Source organism: Artemia franciscana, chromosome 12, assembly GCF_032884065.1.
Source record: "Artemia franciscana chromosome 12, ASM3288406v1, whole genome shotgun sequence".
Taxonomy (NCBI): Eukaryota; Metazoa; Arthropoda; class Branchiopoda; order Anostraca; family Artemiidae; genus Artemia; species Artemia franciscana.
In genome coordinates this window covers 28,862,959-28,886,645 of record NC_088874.1, presented here as the reverse complement: position 1 = coordinate 28,886,645, position 23,687 = coordinate 28,862,959, and the positions used below count along the sequence as shown (strand labels likewise).

General features: G+C 34.9%; 1 protein-coding gene across 3 annotated transcripts in view; it reads left to right on the top strand.

Annotated features, from left to right (window-relative positions):
* Positions 1-23,687, top strand: part of LOC136033960 (uncharacterized) — a 167,792-nt gene that overhangs the window by 49,726 nt on the left and 94,379 nt on the right. For all 3 annotated transcript variants that reach the window (XR_010619067.1, XM_065714986.1, XM_065714985.1), the window contains exon 3: positions 13,508-13,696. Coding sequence is in view for 2 of the 3 variants with exons in the window: in XM_065714986.1 (XP_065571058.1) it covers positions 13,508-13,696 (189 nt within the window). In the remaining variant the exon portion in view is untranslated. The remainder of the gene's footprint in view (positions 1-13,507; positions 13,697-23,687) is intronic.

The window sequence follows — 23,687 nt, the reverse complement described above, 5'->3', positions numbered from 1 at the left end:
AAAATTTAAGCCTTAGTGTAAAGAGCGAGGTATCAACGAGGGATGAGCTCCCTCATACACGCAATAAAAACATACGAATATAGAAGTTCGCTACGTAAGTTAATTCGTAAGTTACGTATATTTTTTACTTATGAAAATGTTCGTAAAAAATTAAAAGTTATAGTTGCCTTTTTAAGTAATCAAAAAATTGGAGGGCAACTAGGCCTCCCCTCTCGCTCCTTTTTTCTCAAAATCTTCCGATTAAAACTATGAAATAGCCATTTAGCCCAAAAAAATTCATATGCAAATTTCGTTTTAATTATTTATGCGCGGAGAGCCAAGATAAAAAATGCATTAATTCAAAAACGTCCAGAAATTAAGCAAAAAAAAACAAGTTTTTTTAAATGAAAGTAAGGAGCGACATTAAAACTTAAAACGAACAGAAATTACTCCGTATATGAAAGGGGCTTTTCCTCCTCAACGCCCCGCTCTTTACGCTAAAGTTTTTTTACTGTTTTAAAATGTAGAGTTAAGAGAAAGAGTCAAACTTTAGCGTAAAAAGTGGGGCGTTGAGGAGGAAAAGCCCCTTTCATACACGGAGTAATTTCTGTTCGTTTTAAGTTTTAATGTCGCTCCTTACTTTCATTTAAAAAAACTTGTTTTTTTTTTTTTTTAATGTCATACAGAACCACTGTTGACGTAAAAAATACGGTTGATATAGGAAAGTTTCGTTGACATAGGAAATACACTGGTGATATTGCGAAATATTGTAGTGCTTAGAAATCCCTTATTATGCACGGGAATCGGGATAACCCTATTGATCACGGAATCACAAAAAAAGACGCTAAGTTTTCGAGGTCACTTTCAAACACAAGTTTGACGCAAATAACACAATACGAATATTAGCTCCTCAACAAGGTCATCTTCTGAAGGCAAATTACCAAAACTAAATTCGGTAAATATTTTGGCTGATAAACATTTTCTGTTTAGCAAACAATGTTTTTGGGAAACACAATGGGATATCTTAATCTGTTATTGCAATTTTTTCGGAATCTAACATCTCGCATGATTATTCATACTGATCCTAATATTTTGAGGTGATTTTTAATTATAGTCCGGGCAGGAGCCAGCCAAATAAGTAGCAAGACCACAAACAATCTTCAGTTTTCCTTTGTTTTTTTTCCTAATTTTGAAAATATAATTAATTGACTCTCTCAAATAGAGACACGCCTTTAACACGCCCAAATGTAATATTTCCTAAAGGTGCGGCAAAGAAGTTTTCTTCGGTTTATTTCTTAGATTTAGACATCAAAACATTATAGCTGAATTGTTAGCTATATATTTTTAGCTTCTTTTAAATGGCTCACAAGGGTGAATACTGTAAATTTTTACCTTTTTCTTTATTATGATTCTTTGCAAGTTAGTCCCTGAAAAGCTAGGGATAGTCCCGTTCTTTTCTTATTCTAAAAGTCTTAGTACCTAGTGCAATGGTGTGTCCAAAGTAGGGGTACGGGGCTCAAACCCCTTTCTTCTGAAATTTGTTCCAAATGGTAGGAACGTATCAAAAATGCATTTAAACACATTTTTGATGCGTTTTATGAAGTGTTTTATCCCCCTCCCCTCGTAATCATCGTATTATTCGCAATGAATATATTTTCGTTGTTAAGCCTTCTGCTCCTTACTTACATTTCGGTACGGCGAACTGTCTTATGAAACCACACTCTTAGCAATAAGAAGAGAAAAATTTCTTGAAAATGCGTATTCCAGACAGAGGCGCCATTTGGGCCAAATCTTGGGGTGGGTATGAACTCCATCTTGCCCCCTCCCCCAGGCTCACTTCGTGTCGCGTAAAAAAAATGTTTTCTTGGGTTTTGGCAGCACATCGATCGAATATTCTAAATAAAAACGTATTTTCATCACCCGTGTGTTGCTTGGAAATGTACTGTAACCGAATGTGGAACTCAGCCACACTGACCCCTAAAATTAATTATAACATCGTAGATTACAATCAACGAGGTTAAGTGATTAAACTGAAAGTGGAAAATTCAACCAGACTACAGGCTGGCCTTCCTCAGCGAAAAACTTTCTTATTTAAGTAAACAATACGTCGGTGAATGTAATCTTCATTAACATGCTGAGGGTTGTAACCAAAACCTCGGTTTTCCTTCAGCAGAATTCTTTCAGATCAAATATATTTACAAAAGGAAAAAAATAACAAGAGAAAAAAAAAATATTGCAACACTCAAGGTAACAAGGGGAACCGCCGAGGTTTCATCTTTGCAAAATCGTCAACAAGCTGGTCGTAGTCCAATTTTTTACTAAATCCTTCTCTGCAAACATCAAAAGGAGGTAACTGAAACGTTGTAGACTGCAGGTAGTTTTTCACTATTTCTAGGCTAGAAAACAAGCGCTCATTGCTCGCTGTTGTCACAGGAAGTGTGGCAGCAATACGAAGTACTTTAATTACTTCTGAGTAAGCCACTGGTAATGCCTGAAGATGGTCGACATTGTCTAGGAAATTTTCCGGCTTTTTCTCCTCATCCAGCAAGAAACGCTTGGCAATACGAGCTTGAGATTCGAAAAGAATGTCGTGGATATCCAACTCGCCGTAAAGAGCAGAGAAACGCTTGAGCAACTCTGTGCCCATAAACTTGGTCGAGCTTGGACCCAAGGCTTCGAGTGTGCTCAGCACTGGCAAATTATCTGTGAAACTTCTGTAAAATTCGGCTTGTAGACGGTCGAAAGTCTCGGAGTACTCTCGCTTCATTTCATCCGCCAAAGTAGTAGCCCGATTTCCAGACTGGACGAAGTTCTTTTCTAGCGTCGAAGTTGTCACAAATTATTTTAGATGCTTGGTGATCTTTTGAGTTCTAATGCTAATGGCTAATAATACCTTTATGTTTACCTAACTAAAAAGCTAATAGGCTTAATGATGTAAAGTCCTTTACTTCTCTCTGTGCTCTCGTCTTTAGAGTCTTATGGTAGCGTTGGCCTACAATCTGGGGTTCGACCGTTAGAGGATGTCAAGCGTCTCTAACTTTCATAAGGTTTATGTGTCGAGCATAAAATGTTTATTTACACATATGATACAGTAAATGTACATAAAACGAGGACAGAAATAGAATAAGAACTGACTCGAGCAATCTAAAACGGTGGCTTGTATTAAGAAAAAACAAGGAAATAAACATCGAAACATTTGACAGGAACTGACCTATTTTAATCTGTCAACTTAGAGGAATTACTGCAAAAAATCAAAATTTATAATATTAATATAATCACCTAGGAAATGGGCATTTGACAGAACTTGAGACTTTTATTACGAATCTAACCTACTTTCAAAGTTTACGATGATTAGTAGCAAATAGCATAGTTACCCCAAGGATCGTCATGGAATTACGCTCTTTGGTTAATAGGCGTGCAGCAATTTCAAATCAATTGAACAGAATGGATTATGTTGGATATAATGGATAATTATGGCCGGCAAAGGGCCTTTTGTGGTGGAAGCTTGGGCCCCCTGGAAAATCTGGGGTGGGCATTTGCCCACCCCTTACCCTCCCCCCAAATGGCTCCTCTAATTCCAGAGGGAGTTAACATTTAAAGTTTATTTCATGTAAAAAAAAGGTTTAAATTTCAAGAAGGCAGCCTGGAGAGAAAACTGCTTTTTGCTTTTTGAGTCACACTTTTCAATTAGAAGGGAGTGTCATTGTTCCAACTCAAGTTATTTTTCAGTTTGATTACACCCTCTTACCTCCGCTTTGCTAGCTTTATAACCTAAAAACGAATCACTTGCATTTCACAATTTTTTGGAACTTTCATCATTGGAACTTTCGATCGGTCATCTAGAAATGGTCGACTTGAACCAATCACGACTTTCTACGGGGTCCGGCTGAAAATTATACGGTCAAAATATGCGGTGTCAATAGCTGAAAAGCTTCTACGGTCTCTGATCTGTGCCGTTAGTTCCAGAGGTCGAAACACCTTATTATGTGAGCGCTAGATAGGTAATTTTTGGTGTTGGCTGATTTCACAAAAATTCTAAAGATCGAAAAATCATTTTTTTTTTTTACAAAATAAAAATAGACTTTTCCCTCTATAAAAATTGAATATGAAATAAAAAAGAGGGAGCGAGTAGAAGTAGAAGAGGAAGCTTGAAGCTTGCATTGCAAACTTTTACAATGAAATTCATTGATTGCTTTATAGAAGAAAATAGATATTTCAGTACTTTGCAGGACTATCTTTTCCCCATGCTAGCAACAATCTGCCCTTGCCTTTGAAAAATTACTTTTTATTCAAATATCACTTTAATATACAAAAAATTTCTCTGCAGCCTGAGATAAATAAGTTTATTGAGTACCTTCCATGTTTTTACAACCAGACCGAGGGTCTGATCCTCCTGCAACTATTGACTTTCTGTTTTTACTTTCCAATCGTTTCTGTTTGAAAAGAAGGGTACCTTTGTCGTATTTTCATTAATATGTTATACCTTCGGCGTATTTCAACGCATGGGCGCATTATGGTTACCTTACCTCTCACAGTATAACACGTAAAGCTGCATCTGGAAACTCTGGTTCAACCCGCTTATTGTAAGGTCTTCAGGGAGTGGCGATCCTCGAAGTAAATATAGGCAAGAAACTGACGTAGCTTTGTGCTGCTATGTTGGCCTTGGGTGTCTTTGTGCATGTATGAATTGCTGTTTTTATAATTTATACCATGTATGCTATGTGGTAACACTGAAGAAAAATGAGATCCAACATATAGTTACAATAAAATGAAAGTCCCAAGCCCCGAGTGAATTGCCGTATTTATCATCAGATGTTTTACTTTCCTTTAGTCTGTTGTTGAGCATAGTCCTCAATGCCCTAGTATCAGCCGTGTTCTCAGCATTTGGTGACAATTTATTTGGTTCATCGGTTGTTATTTTTGGTAATACCATTCCCCGACAGCATGTATAAAAAGAAAAATACAAATTACCATAAAATTAGCACAAACAAAAGCGGATTAGAAGCAACTGTAGGGGAAATGTATTTTATGGTATTTTTTAGCGAAAATAAATATGATAGTAGATACAAGAAAACAACGATTTAGTTATTGATTAAATCATTTCTAATAGTCCGTCCCCCATGACCCTTGTCATTAAAAGCATGACACCTATAGTTGGATAGACTCTGGTACCTGAAGAGACAACGAACCAACCCCCCTTCAATTTGCAGATTTGAGAAGTCCTCCAATATTCATTCTAATCCTTGAGGTGCAAAAAATATCCGAAGTACTAAGTAGCTAACTTACAGTCTGGTCCAAATCCTAAAAAACGCAGTGGAAAGCCTAATTGAAAATGGAACCAAATATTCCGGCAACTTATCTCTTGGATAGGGCGCAAAAGACAACCCACTATAAACTGCGACCCTATGCTCTCTTAGCACTATAAGCTAAATAGGCGGGTCTTGTTAAAGGCCTTACATGTCTCTTAGGCATCTCCTTAATACGAAGGACATAGGAATTGCTTTAAAATGAATTCATAATTTTCTTGTGAACTCCTCCTCGTCACTTCTTCAAAGAGCCTGTGTACAAATGAAGCTTCTTCTCCACTCAGGAACACCTCTTTAACATTTAACGACAAGTTGTGCCCAGTTGTGTGAGAAAAGTAATTGGGGTTTTCAGAGGTGATTGGCAACACAGCTCGATCGTAATGGAGTTTCATCGAGTACTGACGTCCTTTATAGGCTTCGTAAATTCCTTATATCTACAGTCGGTATTGTGACATGGGTTGTCGAAACGACCATCAGAGTCCAGGGCGTGGTTTTAGATTTAAGTTTCTTTTTAAATCTACAGATTGAAAATCTGTTTTGACGATTTTCTGTTTCTGCAGCGCATCTTACAGTTGAGATTATTGATTATCAAGGTGAGAAGCCTCAATACTCTAATGAACAAAATGGAGAAATAACTGCATCAGCAATTCTGGTTATTTTGACCAATATCTAGTTTAAAAATTCAAACTAAATAGGAAAAAAATTGGAAAATTTAGACTAAACTGGAAAAAATGGATTTTTTGATTTTCGACACATGATTTCTCGTAAACATCAATTCAGATCCGTTCGAACTCGAGATTGGTCAATACTTTAATTCCTTGCTGTCCTTGTTGATTCGCCCTAATCATATGAAATAGCAGTGGATAATTTGCCCCCAAAATGCTTGGGTAGACCCAGGTAAGCCACTTCTATCTGAAGCCAAAAATAATTAACTATAAAGACTTCTAAAAAAAAAAAATGCTTTCTAAGGAGCTTACAGTTGAGATTATTGATTGTCAAGGTGAGAAGCCTCAATACTCTAATGAACGAAATGGAGAAATAACTGCATCAGCAATTCTGGTTATTTTGACCAATATCTAGTTTAAAAATTCAAACTAAATAGGAAAAAAATTGGAAAATTTAGACTAAACTGGAAAAAATGCATTTTTTTATTTTCGACACATGATTTCTCGTAAACATCAATTCAGATCCGTTCGAACTCGAGATTGGTCAATACTTTAATTCCTTGCTGTCCTTGTTGATTCGCCCTAATCATATGAAATAGCAGTGGATAATTTGCCCCCAAAATGCTTGGGTAGACCCAGGTAAGCCACTTCTATCTGAAGCCAAAAATAATTAACTATAAAGACTTCTAAAAAAAAAATGCTTTCTAAGGAGCTCGACTTTGAGAAAAGTTAAGAAGTTAGAAATCGGGCAAGGAGCTCATAAATAAAGTGTTAATCTTTGATTCAATAAAGGTTGTCTGACGGATTGAGCTATTCACTCACTGAGAATAGAAGTAGAACCTATGGATCCGCATCAAGTATTAGATGCTCATCTACACTTCCCGCGTCCTTGCATATAACTGAGAAGGCCTTCTCGAAAAGGGGGAGGAGTACCAGCTCTCTCAGGTATTCTTTTTCTTTTTTTCATCACAGGGACATTTTCAGTATTTAGCTAACTGAAATTTTAAAATCCTTAAGGGGAATACTGTTTAGACAGATAATAAGGGATTTTTGAGTTAGGGGCTGCTTTTGACTTCTTTGCAAGGGTTTTATTATCCTTAAAAAAATTGTATTTTGGACACAAAATCCTCAACGATGGCATATTTAAACCCCGACGGGCTCTATATTCTTCTATAATTTTACATTGTGGGATCTTGAAATAGTCTTGGGAAGGGAAACTCTTCCCATGTATTAATCAAATTTATTTTTTGGTTCTCATCCTTCTAATAATTGCTTCTAGTAATTCTTCGTGCCCAGAGGATGGGTTTGTGATCTTCACAATGACTGTTTCTCAATTGACCACTGTCTGATTGACAAAGTGTCCCATTGAGCTGTAGTAATTAAATGCCAGATTCATAAAAATCTTTTATTTATTAACTTTTTTATTAATTTATTAATTTTATTAATTCTTTTTTTATTATTAATTTTTTTATCTTTTTTTTATTTATTAATCTTTCGACCATGTGTTACACTATTGCTATTAATACTTCTACTAACTGCAACATCAATTCGCTTGAGGCCAACACAGTTACGCACGATCCTCCTCGTCACAATTTATTCCTTGTTTCGCTCTTTACGCCCTCCAAAAAAGTCCCAAATTCCCCTAAATCATCCTTTAAGACCTCATCATACTCCTTGGCCGAAAAATTGCCCAAAAAGGACGATCTTTGGTAATCTGTAATTCTTCATCCGCAGAACGTATCCTAGTCATCTCATCTTTTCTCTCATTATTATTTATTTTAAGAGGATCATCACAGAATCGACTGTATTCTCAACCTATTTTAGATGTGTGTAACATCAGGTTAAGAAAAGATGCTACAGACTTAAACAAGCTTCTGTCAGAGATTACTGTCAGAGATTACTGTCAGAGATGTATACTGGCATAAATGTGACTTTGTGAAAGGAGGGAGGGACAAACCTGCCACATTTTTCCGGGGGGACAATAGCTCGTCAGAGCACAGACTGAGTATAGGCCAACTCTGTACTTCTTTGTACATTTTTGTTCTTTCAAGGGCGAGAGTGAATATCTGTGTAGGAATGGAAAAGAATAAGTTAAGGTCATGGGCCGTACAAGCTGTACTGGAAAGACTTTTTTCAAAGATTTTCACTGTTCATGGAAAGCCTGGGGAGGGTTGTACAGTTGCGTTGCCAAAATTCTGTTTCGAAGTGAATAATGAACATGTTTCTGAGAGAAAAGACACATCTCTGTTTGCTTTTCTAAACTTAGAAAATTAAAAAAAGAACAGTAAATTTAGTACCAATTGAAAGCTTAAGAACCATGACACTCCAAATTTATGTTATCCAGGGCACAAACTTCAGGGCATCAAGTGAAATGATGAAAGTATGATAGGAGCATAAAAAGAGCTATAATGTTTGATTTTTATCACGTCTGAATATATGCAAGTCCTTTTATACCCAAATCTTCAAACCTTCAAAAAGAGGTCATTCACAAAAATAAAGAGGGCGATCTATCCCCTCCCCTCTTCCCACGCTCAGAATACAGTCCTTATTAAAAAGATGAAAGAATCACTATTCAGATAAAACAACAAAATGAGTATTAAGAGAGAAAGGAAAAAAACAAGTTAAAACTAAGGCTACCTTTATTTTTTACAGGAAGCACATATGAAACTTGTATGACAAAAAAATATGTCTTTTCACAATTCTATTTTTGGGTGATTTTCAGTCGTTAAAATGTTGTTGATTGGGAAATAAGGGTGATTTAAAGCTTATATCGTGTTTGAACATTGCTTCTTTTTCACGTTCGAATGAACCAGGGTGGATTGTGAGAAACTAGAAAAATACTATAAAACGTTCCACAAACTACCAGCAAACACAGTTACAAAAAAATTTACAACTTCATTTCTGAATCGGAAGTCAAGATAACATCCTCAGTCAGTTAAATATTGTACACACTGTGCAGGCTCAGAGAAATCATCAAAAACTATGCCTGGTCTCAAAACTGAATTATTTTGCGTGAGGCATTGGCACTGGGTATTTCCTAGAATCCTTCGGAATAGGAAATATCTAATCCTATTGCCATCACAAATCCAAAACCGCCTCATGACGGTGGCAAATTCTGAGCTCTTTTGCTACTGAAGTTAAGGTACATTGCCAAAAGTCTGACGATACAGCTTCTTTCTATTGCCGCATCTGTCACATTGTCTTTCTCCAATGATTCAGAATGGTCTGATTGTCAGGTGCGGAGAACTTTTTTAGCAATCCGTAATTTGTATCTCAATTTTCTCTTGCTTTCACCTGTTTGTTCAGAATTTATGATGTAGGCCATAAAATTTATGATTTCCAATTAAAATCATGTTTCTAAAATTAAGAACCAATTTCGAAGCTGGCCAAAAGAAAAGAAGTTTGTTTTAATAAACAGTGCAACCTTCTACATTTTATTTATAACCTAAATACGGCCACCTTTAGATGGGGACTTTCCACTTCTTCTGAAAATAGCATATTTCAAGTTAAGCGATAGACAAAACTCACATGCATCTGTATTTACCGCATGTTCCACCTTTGAGAACTTCTTGTCAAAAAAAAGCCTTTTTATGCCGATCATTCAGATACAGGGTCAGAAATTAAGGAAGTACAGTTTTCATGCTTAATCGAACAAATTGAGAACCATAGGCTGTTTCCGTTTTGAGAAACATATTTAATGTAATTAATAAGCTAAAATATATCTTTCGAGAAGCAGCAACTGCCTTAAATTATATAAGAGACAATTTTTAGATCTAAACAGCTTTTTAAGACGGTAAATAAAAGCTCGAATAGGGATAAATCCTTTTATTAGACAGTGATAATAACATTCAAGAAAAATACTGGATATTTCGATCACATGTACGCGGACCGTCATCAGCAGAAATATACATATCCTAGATAACTTCGAAGACCACACTGCCTTTCCGTGACGAAAGTAAAACAGTTTAAAATAGGGATGAAACCTTTTAATTGACAGTGAATAGATTAAAATTATTTAACTGGATATTTCGAACACATATACAGTATTCATCATCAGCAGTAAAAATCTTTTTTTTGGTCACATTATCCCCATATACTCGAAGTAGATAACTTCGAAGACCACACTGCCTTTCCATGACGAAACTAAAACACTTCAAAATAGGGATGAAACCTTTTAATTGCCAGTGAATAGATATAAAATAATTTAACTGGATATTTCGAACACATATACAGTGTTCATCATCAGCAGTAAAGTCATACATATCCTGTTAATTCTATCAGTCAATTCGTCATAGAAAGGCAGTGTAGTCTTCAAAATTACCTACGTTTTAAGGTTCTTTTTCTTTGTTACTGAAAAGTTATTTCATCCCTAGTTGAACTGTAGTTTTATAGATATAATTAGAAGGCACACAAAGACCTTAACACTTCGGCTGACGGATCACATAACAAATCATTTGTTTTATTTGCTATTTGCGTGACAGAATCTCACAGTGGCTGGAATTATTGAGTGTGAGTGAATCAACAGCATGGCTGATTACATCAATATGTTATGAGGGTTGAGATTCCCTTCCTTTGTCATCTGATGAGCATAAGGGAAATTGTTTTGACGGTAACACGCACAGGGTGATAAGAGCATTAGCTATCTTTCCCAAGTTTCAGTTAAATCATATGTAAGAGTTAAAGAGATACAAGTAAACATATATCTATTGCAGGAATTAATACCAGATAATATATAAAAAGTATTCCAATACGCGAGCAGGTCAGCAGCTACCAGGCATCTAGCAATTGATGGTGGTGATAGATAAGCAGCCCTAAATTTCCACCCAGATCGGCCACATTGGAACAAATTAGAAAACCATTGCTGGTGACATAAGAAGCTCACCAGCAAAAATACTATTTGTAGTCTATTATAAAGCAATGTGTCTAGTAAAGAAAAAGAAATGACTTAATTCATTGCAATACAGGCGTCACACTAGTCACCACTACTGAATATGTTTTTGTTGAATGAACTGCAATCTGCTCCGGTATTACATTAAATAAAAAAAACAAGTTTTTTTAACTGAAAGTAAGGAGCGACATTAAATTAAAACGACCAGAAATTACTTCGTATATGAAAGAGGCTGCTTCCTCATCAACGCCCCGCTCTTTACGCTAAAGTTTGACTCTTTCTCTCAATTCTTCTTTTTAAAACAGTAAAAAACTTTAGCGTAAAGAGCGGGGCGTTGATGAGGAAGCAGCCTCTTTCATATACGAAGTAATTTCTGGTCGTTTTAAGTTTTAATGTCGCTCCTTACTTTCAGTTAAAAAAACTTGTTTTTTTTATTTAATTTCTGAACGTTTTTGAATCAATGCATGTTTTGATTTTGGCTCTCCGCAGAGGAATAATTAAAACAATATTTGCATTTTTTGATTGATCGAATGATTTTGAGAAAAAAAGAGCTGGGGAGGAAGCCTATTTGCCCTCCGATTTTTTGGTTAATTAAAAAGGCAACTAGAATTTTTAATTTTTTACGAATATTTTTATTAGTAAAAGATTTACGTAACTTATAAATTAGCTTATGTAAAGAACTTTTGTATTCTCGTATTTTTATTACATATATGAGGGGGCTCGCCCCCTTGTCAGATCCTCGCTCTTTACACTAAAGCTTAAATTTTGTCCCAATTCATTAAGAATGACCCCAGAATCACAAAAGCCGTAGAATAAATAGTTGAAATTACTAAAAATACTTTAGCGTAAAGAGCGAGGTATTAGGAGGAGGTGAGCCCCTCAAATAGGTAATAATTTCTGTTCGTTTTAAGTTTTAATGCTGCTCCTTACTTCCAGCTGAAAGAACTTTTTCATATTTATTTTTTCATTGTTTTTTTTTTTTAAATAATGCTAGTAAATCCTGCTCTCCCTTCATGGAGATTTTCTTCCCCCATGACAAATTATCGATGGAAAGTTCCCCCAGCATATCCCCCTCTTCTCAACCCCTCCCCCAACCGAAAAAATCCTCCTGAAAATGCATGTACACTTCCCAATAACCATTGCTATATCTAAGCACTGGTCAAAGTTTTTAACTTGTTGCCCCTCCCACGGGGACTGTGGGGGAGTAAGTCGTCCCCGAAGACATAGTTATAAGGTTCTTCGACTACGCTGAATAAAATGGCTATCTCAGAATTTTGATCCGTTGACTTTGGGAAAATAATTAGCGTGGGAGGGGGCCTAGGTGCCCTCCAATTTTTTTGGTCACTTAAAAAGGGCACTAGAACTTTTCATTTCCGTTAGAATGAGCCCTCTTGCAACATTCTAGGACAACTGGGTCGATACGATCACCCCTGGAAAAAAACAACAAAAAAAAACAAAAACAAGAAAACAAAAAAACAAATAAACACGCATCCGTGATCTGCCTTCTGGCAAAAAATACAAAATTCCACATTTTTGTAGATAGGAGCTTGAAACTTCGACAGTAGGGTTCTCTGATACGCTGAATCTGATGGTGTGATTTTCGTCAAGATTCTATGACTTCTAGGGGGCGTTTCCCCCTATTTTCTAAAATAACGCAAATTTTCTTAGGCTCGTAACTCTTGATGGGTAAGACTAAACTTGATGAAACTTACATATTCAAAATCAGCATTAAACTTTTGATGTAGGTATTGGTATCAAAATTCCATTTTTTAGAGTTTTGGTTACTATTGAGCCGGGTCGCTCCTTACTACAGTTCGTTACCACGAACTGTTTGATAAGATACTCTGATGACCTGAACAGTGATCAATCCATGTTAAACTTTCTTGAACTTAAGGAAGAAGAAGAATCAGGTCTGGTAATTACATCTGATAGGAAGTTAAGTAATGAAATAAGCAAACGGTTCCGAGCCAAATTTAGGACCATGTGATATACTAATTTTCTATCCTTTATTCTATAAGTACAGGCTATTGAATCCAAAATAAATTTTGAAAAAAAGACGGGTGACTTATTTTTAAAATGTTGAGAACTTAGGCAGCGTCGTAAAAATTCGAGATCTTAACTGGCTAGGACAGCGGGTGCTTTTTTTGCAACAGAATGATCCCAGTAGTCGTCAACTAGGTAGAAGTCAAAATTTATTCCAGAGTAGGAAAAATTGTTTGGACCAACTAATAATCCAGCCCTAATTGTGCCTTAGTTCAAAATTAATTGGAGGGATTATTTGAAAAAAAAGAAATCCCTCTCTTAAAAATTTTTCCCGTCTCTTGAATTTTGAAAAATATTTTTTCCGTATTTTCATTCAAACGTGGCTTTTTGGTATTTTCATCGGAATAAACGTCAACCCAACAAAAATACCCCTTCTATATTTCCAAGAACCAGAGCCATTCAAGGGAGAGTATTAACTGGGGCAGCTGAACTGGATGCCATGGCCGGGGGGGACTGCTGAGGAGTTGTCCATTTTGATCAATTTTTCATTTTGATTTGACTTTTTTGGCTTATATTTGAGCGGGGAGGGATATACAAGGCAAGCTTTTTTTAAAAAAAAAAACTAACTTTCTCATGTGCTTACCTTTTACTATTTCCTGTGTAATATGATAAGTGTTTTTTTTTAGGGTCTCATTTGGGAGTTCAAAAGGATCAATGGTGGAAACACTTTTCTACGAAACATTCAGTGATGATGAGAAGCCCCTCATTAGCATTGCCAGAAACCGACCTTACCTACGGTACCCTGTCCTTAAGAAGTCTCCTTCCACGCAAACAGTATGGACTTCAAAAAAAGAAGACAAATTTCTGGGAATCAGGTAACTTTTATTTTGACATCAAAGGAAAATTTCTAGCTGTTTTTTTTTGTATATTAAATATAAATTATAAAAAATCAACTGAGTTTCTTAGAACTTGAAATTATTTTCTCTATAAATATTCTTCGAACAAAAAAAAAGACAAATATTGCATTTTTGGGATTTAGGAACATATAGGAATTCTTACCAACTCCAAGGGCGAATTGTTTTTATGGATTTAGACATATGTGGGGATTTCTTATTGAATAACTTGCAGGAATATATTCAATTGTTTTCTTTTTTATTTTTAGTTTCCAAAATTCTAAGAAAGGAACAAACAATTTCAGTTCTTTATCTATTTTCGACGTAATACCTTAAATTAGGTATATTTTTTTCCAAGGCCGCCTTTCTATGGCGCCTTTCTATAAAATGTGCCTAAATGAATTTATAAGGAGTGTTTTCAGTTTATAGCTATGTACTTGATTGGTCAGATCTCGCCATATATACCACTGATTTTCGACGTAATACCTTAAATTAGGTATTTTTTTTCCAAGACCACACTACCTTTCTGTGACTAACAAATAAACGTTCAATTCGGGTAACTCCCTTTATTAGACAAATAAATGGACTATCCCTACATAAAAAAATTGTCGTGGATTGTCTAGGGCTTGCTTGTTATTTAGGGTTTTTCCTAAGTAAAGACTGATCAGAACAGTGAGTGAGACTATGCACGCGGCGGCAGCCGCGCTCGCGCTAATTTTTTGGCTTGCACTCTTTTTGAGCAAAAAAAACCTCTTTTTGGGCCTTGATTTGCACTCTTTCGAGACAGTTGGCGACCCTGGTGCGGGATTATTACTTTACAGCGTTGCCACATTTTGAAAACTATTTGTGAACATAGTACTTTTGCATACTCTTTGTATTACCAATACTTTTAGGTCATTGTTTCGACCTCACAAAGATCTTAAAATTTGTCGTGTTCCACTGAAAAATCCATAATATTCATAGAGTTTGACTGCTTTCCCAGGCCAGGATTTGTCAATTGGCCCGGATCTAGGGGTGCACAATGCCAGAAGGCACAATACACTATCACTGAGTGAATTTTTTTCTTAAGAAAACTGGATCACTGTGATTTATAGTCAAAATATCAGATGCATTCCACCACCGTGTTGCATGTTCATAGAAAAGTGATTTTAAAGCACCACAGGAATTCTGTGGTGCTCCCAAAATTGTAGCTGATTTTTCGGTATCACCTTTCTCTTACATTACTTTTTGCTCATCAGTTGCGTTCTATTCAATGCTTCTCGTCAAAATATCAGATGCATTCTACTGCCGTGCTACCTATTCATAGAAAAGTGATTTTAAAGCACCACAGGAGTTCTGTGGATACTAATAGACTGTCAGATATCTCCCAAGAACTGTAGCTGATGGTTCAGTATCAGCTTTCTCTTACATTACTTTTTGCTCATCAGTTGCGTTCTGTTCAGTGCTTCTCGTCAAAATATCAGATGCATTCCACTGCCGTGCTACGTATTCATAGAAAAGTGATATTAAAGCACCACAAGAATTCTGTGGCTACTTATAAACTGTCAGATATCTCCCAAGAATCGTAGCTGATTTTTCGGTATCACCTTTCTCTTTCATTACTTTTTGCTCATCAGTTGCGTTCAATTCAATGCTTCTCGTCAAAATATCAAATGCATTCTACTGCCGTGCTACCTATTCATAGAAAAGTGATTTTAAAGCACCACAGGAGTTCTGTGGATACTTATAAACTGTCAGATATCTCCCAAGAACTGTAGCTGATTTTTCGGTATCACCTTTCTCTTACATTACTTTTTGCTCATCAGTTGCGTTCTATTCAATGCTTCTCGTCAAAATATCAGATGCATTCTACTGCCGTGCTACCTATTCATAGAAAAGTGATTTTAAAGCTCCACAGGAGTTCTGTGGATACTTATAAACTGTCAGATATCTCCCAAGAACTGTAGCTGATAGTTCAGTATCAGCTTTCTCTTACATTACTTTTGGTTCATCAGTTGTGTTCTGTTCAGTGCTTCTCGTCAAAATATCAGATGCATTCTACTGCCGTGCTACCTATTCATAGAAAAGTGATATTAAAGCACCACAAGAATTCTGTGGCTACTTATAAACTGTCAGATATCTCCCAAAATTGTAGCTGATTTTTCGGTATCACCTTTCTCTTTCATTACTTTTTGCTCATCAGTTGCGTTCTATTCAATGCTTCTCGTCAAAATATCAGATGCATTCTACTGCCGTGCTACCTATTCATAGAAAAGTGATTTTAAAGCACCACAGGAGTTCTGTGGATACTTATAAACTGTCAGATATCTCCCAAGAACTGTAGCTGATAGTTCAGTATCAGCTTTCTCTTTCATTACTTTTGGTTCATCAGTTGTGTTCTGTTCAGTGCTTCTCGTCAAAATATCCGATGCATAGTGATATTAAAGCACCACAAGAATTCTGTGGCTACTTATGAACTGTCAGATATCTCCCAAGAATTGTAGCTGATTTTTCGGTATCACCTTTCTCTTTCATTAATTTTGGCTCATCAGTTGAATCCTGTTCAGTGCTTCTCGTCAAAAAACCAGATTAATTCCAATGCCGTGCTGCCTTTTCATAGAAAAGTGATTTTATGGCACCACAGGAATTCTGTGGCTACTTATGAACTGTCAGATATCTCCCAAGAATTGTAGATGAGAGTTCGGTATCGTCTTTCTCTTTCATTACTTTTGGCTCATCAGTTGAGTTATGTTCAGTGCTTCTCGTCAAAATAGCAGATGCATTCCACTGCCGTTCTGCTTATTCATAGAAAAGTGATTTTAAAGCACCACGGGAAGTCCGTGGCTGCTTATAAAGTGTCAGATATCTCCAAGAATTGTAACGGTATCACCTTTCTCTTTCATCACTTTTGGCTCATCAGTTGCGTTCTGTTTAGTGCTTCCACTGTCCCTGAATATTCGCAGATTCCCTTGAAAATCACGCAAAAAAGGAGCGGCAAAAACGCTTGCGCCTAGAAGTGTCAAAGCTTTAAATTGGGCCCTGTCCTTGCCACGTTTTTCGATGTTCCATGTAGCCCCACACCTTGCAAGAAAACCTAAATTTGGAATGAATTATCACGTACTTACCTAAACTGAATTAGAACACAGACTCTGGTTTATAAGGGAATGTTTTCCCGGTCGCTTTGGCTAATCTAAAAAAATGGTTAGTAACTTTTCATTTGTTTAAGTTTTAAAACATTAAATTAGCAAAAACACTGTTAATTAAAAAATTTTCAACAAATTTATTATGTAATTCTAACATTGTACACAATAAAGCAAAATAGAACACAATAATGAAAATAGGAATGTAGTCGCAACAAAATGTTATTATACAATTAATATTAGATACGGCCTTACTAATAAACTTCTTATAAGTAACGCTCAAGAATTAAAAAATTTGAACATCTGTAACCAGTGCTTCCACTTTTCGATTTAAATTTTCCCCATTTTTATATCAATTTTCCGTAAGTTTCGTGTCTTTAGGTCTTATTTCTTTCTATTTTTCTCCCTAGAAAAAGGGATATTTTGCCTTTCTTTCCCATACGATCTACACAAAAAAAAACACAGCACAGCATCAAATTATTATTTTTTTACTTTAGATAATGATTTATATATATATATATATATATATATATATATATATATATATATATATATATATATATATATATATATATATGTGTATATATATATATATATATATATATATATATATATATATATATATATATATATATATATATATATATATATATATATATATAATATATATATATATATATATATATATATATATATATATATATATATATATATATATATATATATCTATATATATAAAAATAAGTTGTCTGTCTGTGGATGGATGGATGGATGGATGGATGGATGTGTCAGGTGACGTCACCTGAAAAAACTGGATTAGGTGACGTCAAAACTGAAAAAACTAAAAAAAGGCAAAAACTACAAAAAAAACTAAAAACTAATAAAAAAAATAAAAAAGCTAAAAAACTAAAAAAACTATAAAGGTAAAAACCAATAAAAAACTAAAAAAAAAAACTGAAAAAACTAAAAAAAGGCAAAAACTACAAAAAAAAACTAAAAACTAATAAAAAAAGTAAAAAAGCTAAAAAACTAAAAAAACTATAAAAACTAAAAAAAGGTAAAAAACTAAAAAAAATAAAAAATAAAAAAAAACTAAAAAAAACGAAAAAACTGAAAAATAAGCTAAAATAAAGGTAAAAACCAATAAAAAACTAAAAAAAAAGGAAAAAACTAATAAATGACGACACTCAAAGAGAAAGCGACCAGGACAAAAGGAATGTTCGATTAGCAATCAACAAAGCACCGGGACACAGGGAGTATAAATGACGACCAGGACACAAGTAAAAAAAAAAATTAACAAAACTAAAAAGAAGGTAAAAACTACAAAAAAACTAAAAAGAAAAAAAAACTAAAAACTAATAAAAAAACTAAAAAATCTAAAAATCTAAATAAACTAAAAAAGAAAAAAAAAGGAAAAAAATAAAGGAGAAAAACCAAACTAAAAAACGAATGTATATACAGACCGGTACACCGGGATACAAATGACGACCGGGACACAGGGAATATAAATAACGACCGGGACACAGGGACACAACTACAACGGGGACACCGGGGGAAACAGGGGGATATAAATGACGACCGGGACAAAAAAACTAAAAAGAAATAAAAACTAAAAACTAATAAAAAAAACTAAAAAATCTAAAAATCTAAATAAGCTAAAAAAGAAAAAAAAAGGAAAAAAATAAAGGAGAAAAACAAAACTAAAAAACGAATGTATATACAGACCGGGACACCGGGATACAAATGATGACCGGGACCCGGGACACAGGGAATATAAATGACGACCGGGACACAGGGACACAACTACAACGGGGACACCGGGGGAAACAGGGGGATGTAAATGACGACCGGGACACCGGGACAGGGAATGGTCGATTAGCAATCACCATCAACAAAGCTCAAGGGCAATCATTAGAATCATGAGGTATAGATCTGAATACAGATTGTTTTCCCATGGACCATTATATGTTGCATGTTCAAGAGTCGGTAAACCTGACAATCTATTTATATGCAAAGACAATGGGACAGCAAAGAATGTTGTATATTCGCAAGTTTTACGTAGTTAAAACCATATATATATATATATATATCTATATTCACAGGTGGGACATAGGGACACAACTACAATGGCGCGTAACTATTATGGCGCGTAACGACTTACGCGCGCGGGGGGGCTTGGGGGGGGGCGCGAAGCGCCCCCACCAACTAGGTGTTGGGGTGGCGCGAAGCGCCACCCCAACAGCTAGTATATATATATATATATATATATATATATATATATATATATATATATATATATATAGCAAATCGTGGGAATTCCCATGGGGGGGGGAATGCCAGCCCATTTATAGCTGACTTGTTTTTAAGTCAACTAGAATATAAATATATGATGGATAAGAATAATCCAAATAATTTAAAACATGTTTTGTCAAATAATAAAAGATATTTAGATGATATTTTGGTCATAAATTGTAAGGATTTCATTGATATTTCTAAAAATATATATCCATCAGAGCTTACTCTTGAACCTAGTCATGGCGCTGGTCATGAAGATCATTTCTTAGATTTAAATGTTAATATTTGTGATAATAATAAATTAAGTTTTAAAATGTATAATAAAGCGGATGATTTTGATTTTGAAGTGATTAGTTTCCCATTCCCTGAAAGTAATATACACTCAAATATCACATATTCTGCGTTTTTCTCACAGTTACTTCGTTATGCAAGGATTTGTAGTAATTATATTGATTTTAAAAATAGATGCAAAATCTTAAGCCAAAAATTGATATCAAGAGGTTTTTCTGAAAATAAATTATCTTGGCAATTTAAAAAATTTAGTTTTCATTATAACGAACTTTTAAATAAATATCAAAAGCATTATCTGGAAATACTTAAAGAAATTTTCAACTAATTTTGGAGGTTCGACAAATGATGATGCAGCGCCATTTATTTTGAATTGTGTTTCTAATAGAGCGGATTTTTTTTAAAAAAAATAGCCACATGGTAAAGATGAATTCTATAATTGTTTAGTTCATTAATTTTTTTTTTTTTGCAATGTGTTAATACTTGTGATTTGGTAAATTTTATCATATTTAGTTTACCTATTGTTGCTAAAAAGAGGGATATATTAACAGGATAAGCTTGTTTTGGTGTTACTTGGTTGTTTTACATTTGCTGTTTTTTTTTTCATATGCATGTATTTTGGGGGTGATACCTGGCACGGGGATGCCATGGATATTCTGTGGTAGCCACAACACTTGGCTGGGTAGAGAATTTAAAGTGGCGAAACCCTATAGGCCAGTGTATTCTCCTGATGAGCCCTTGTGTTGGGTTGTTGCCTCTAAATTATTTGTCTTTATTATTTTTTCTATTGTTTGGTAAATGACGACTTATACTTATTGACGACATGACTGCCTGTCCATGGATTATTCTTTATGGTTGATTGTGTTTGGCTATGCTGTTTGACCTATGTGATTTTATGGATGAGTAGGTTTAAGGCCTCATTCAAGTGCTGGTTTATATTAATCACTAATTTAGGAAAACAGTCTTCCTTTTCTCCTTCTGTCTCTTTATTTTTATGTGTTTGTGCTGTTGCATTGGTGATTTCTCTTTTCATGATATATATATATATATATATATATATATATATATATATATATATATATATATATATATATATATACACATATATATATATATATATATATATATATATATATATATAACATCTTTTACACTACCGAGAACACATAAAAAAGTTTAACTTTCGGTATGCTGACAGTTGATAAAGTTTTATCTTCGTTTTCAATCAATAAATGACCCGAATAAGTGAGACTAGGGACATTCTCGACACTATTTTGGATGTCTGTTTTGATTAATTTCAGGAGACTAAATAAGCGCTCAGCTGGTACATTGCTAAAAGGTAAAGAGAAGATCAGTGATTTGCACTTCTGCCATTCCGGGTACTTGATTTCGCCACTGCCGGTCTTCAGACTAAATATCTTCATCTCCCAAATGAAGCTCAGTGATATCAGTCATTGCCTGTGACCTCGTCCGTTTTCTGGAGGCAACACTTTTCTTTTAGAACAGGAAATCTCACAGTTAGTGACCTTAAGAGATTTTGGCTTCAAATTGCTTGCATTCCTTGGTTCAACCAAAGCCAAAATGTCACAAATTTCTCTTCAAACTTGAAACAGTCTTAGATCTGCTTGATTAGGACTATATAGTATATTCGACAAGACTGGTAAAAGGATCAATATTATCACTTGGCTCTCGAGCATGTACGAGTTCTTGCATTGAGTAAGTTGCAGCTATTCCCACATCTGTTTGGCTTAAAGGCAGGAACTCACTTGAAAGGTAAGATCCAGTTCGGTAATAAAACAAACATTGCGAATATAGTCCAGTTTGACCAAGTTAGACGCAACATAGTTCACAAATTTCCTAACATTTGCCTTTAGGGAGTGAAGAAGTTGAAGCTCAGATTGAAAAACTGTGTTGAATTCGTTGTAGAGGAAAGGGCTGAAAGTTTTTAACTTTGCCCATTGTTTACATAGAGTATTTGTTGTTCAGAAGTATATAACCATTTTTTGGGGGGAGGGTGGTGGTGTTTGGGGTACATTTCTATGGGGAGAATCTTGCTTGACGAGGAAAATTCCTGGGGAGCAAATATTCCAGGGGAATTATTACACTGGGGGTTTGACATAATTACTAAACACAATTCTTTTTTGTTGTCTTACATTCTCTTTGCCAATTTGCTATGTGGCGATGTTCTGGGAAGATTATCCAGGGGATTTTTTTCTGCGTGTTTTGTTTTCTGAGAAATAATTTCCACCGAAGGGGGCATTTCTGAAGTAATCGAAAACCGATCTTAGGATTTTTCAGGATGAATTTTCCACAAGCAATGTTACAGGGAGGGCGAATTCTCGGCGAAGATGGAACTTTCTGGCGGGAATTTAACGGGGGGGGGGGTAAAGTTTACTTTGGATGAAAATTTCACCGAGGAGTTATCGATGAGGGGGAGGGTATATTTCATGAAGGGTGAGCCAGATTTATTGGCATTATTTGAAAAACAAACAGAAAATATGTCATAAATGAAGGGTTGCCCCCTCCTCAATACCTTACTCTTTATGCTAAAGTTTGACTGTTTACTAAAATTGAAACACGGGGGCTGTATAATTAGAATAGGAAGCTTTTTTTAAAACTGCTAACAGCTTTATCGTAAAGAGTAAGGTATTGAGGTGGGGCCAACCCTTCATATCCGGAATAAATCTGCCAAAATTAATATGTAATTTTTTTTTCATGTACGGTGAGCCAAATTTGAACCTGCATTAGTTGAAAAACGTTCAGAAATTAAATGAAAAAACAAGTTTTTTACGCTGAAAGTAAGGAGCAAAATTAAAAATTAACACGAACAGAAATTATTCCGTATACGAAAGGGGCTGTCCCCTCGCAACGCCTCGCTCTTTATGTTTTTATTGTTTTAAAAAGTAGAATTGCGACAAAGAATCAAACTTTAGCGTAAAGAGCAAGGCGTTGAGAAGGGGAAAGCCTCTTTCATATACGGAATAATTTCTGTTCTTTTTAAGTTTTAATGTCACTCCTTACTTTCAGTTTAAAAAAAAACAAGTTTCGTTTATTTAATCAGAGTAAAATCCAAGACAAATAGTCTCTGTGAGAGGCAAATCTGGCATAACTTTTTCAGAGTTGGATGAAAACGATCCATTTCACTTATTGATAGATAGTCTAAGAGTATTTGACTTTTGGGGATATTTCCTCCTTGTTTGGAAAATTAGGCAAAATTTATCAGGCTTGAACTTTAGATGGATAACATTAAACTGAACGAATTTTATATATGTGGAATCAGCATAAAAGTCTAATTCTTTCTATCATGAAAAGAGAAATCACCAATGCTACAGCACAAAAAAAAAAAAAAAAAAAAAAAAAAAAAAAAAAAAAAAAAAAAAAAAAAAAAGAGAGACAGAAGGAGAAAAGGAAGACTGTTTTCCTAAATTAGTGACTAATATAGACCAGCACTTGAATGAGGCCTTAACCCTACTCATCCACACAATCACATAGGTCAAACAGTATAGCCACACACAATCAACCATAAAGAATAATCCATGGACAGGCAGTCATGTCGTCAATAAGTATAAGTCGTCATTTACCGAACAATAGAACAAATAATAATATAGACAAATAATTCAGAGGCAACACCCAACATAAGGGCTCATCAGGAGAATACACTGGCCTATATAGGGTTTCGCCACTCTAAATTCTCTACCCAGCACAGTGTTGTGGCTACCACAGAATATCCATGACATCCCCGCGTCAGGTATCACCCCCAAAATACATGCCTATGAAAAAAAAAAAAAACAGCAAATGTAAAACAACCAAGTAAAACCAAAACAAGCTTATCTTGTTAATATATCCCTCCCTTTAGCAACAATAGGTAAACTAAATATTATAAATTTTACCAAATCACAAATATTAACACATTGCAAAAAACCTGAATGAACTAAACAATTATAGAATTCATCTTTACCATGTGGCTAATTTTTTAAAAGAATCCGCTCAATTAGAAACACAATTCAAAATAAATGGCGCTGTGACAACATTTCTCGAACCTCCGAAATTAGTTAAAAATTTCTTTAAGTATTTCTAGATAATTCTTTTGATATTTATTTAAAAGTTCGTTATAATGAAAACTAATTTTTTTAAATTGCCAAGTTAATTTATTTGCAGAAAAACCTCTTGATATCAATTTTTGGCTTAAGATTTTACATCTATTTTTAAAATCAATATAATTACTACAAATCCTTGCATAACGAAGTAACTGTGAGAAAAACGCTGAATAT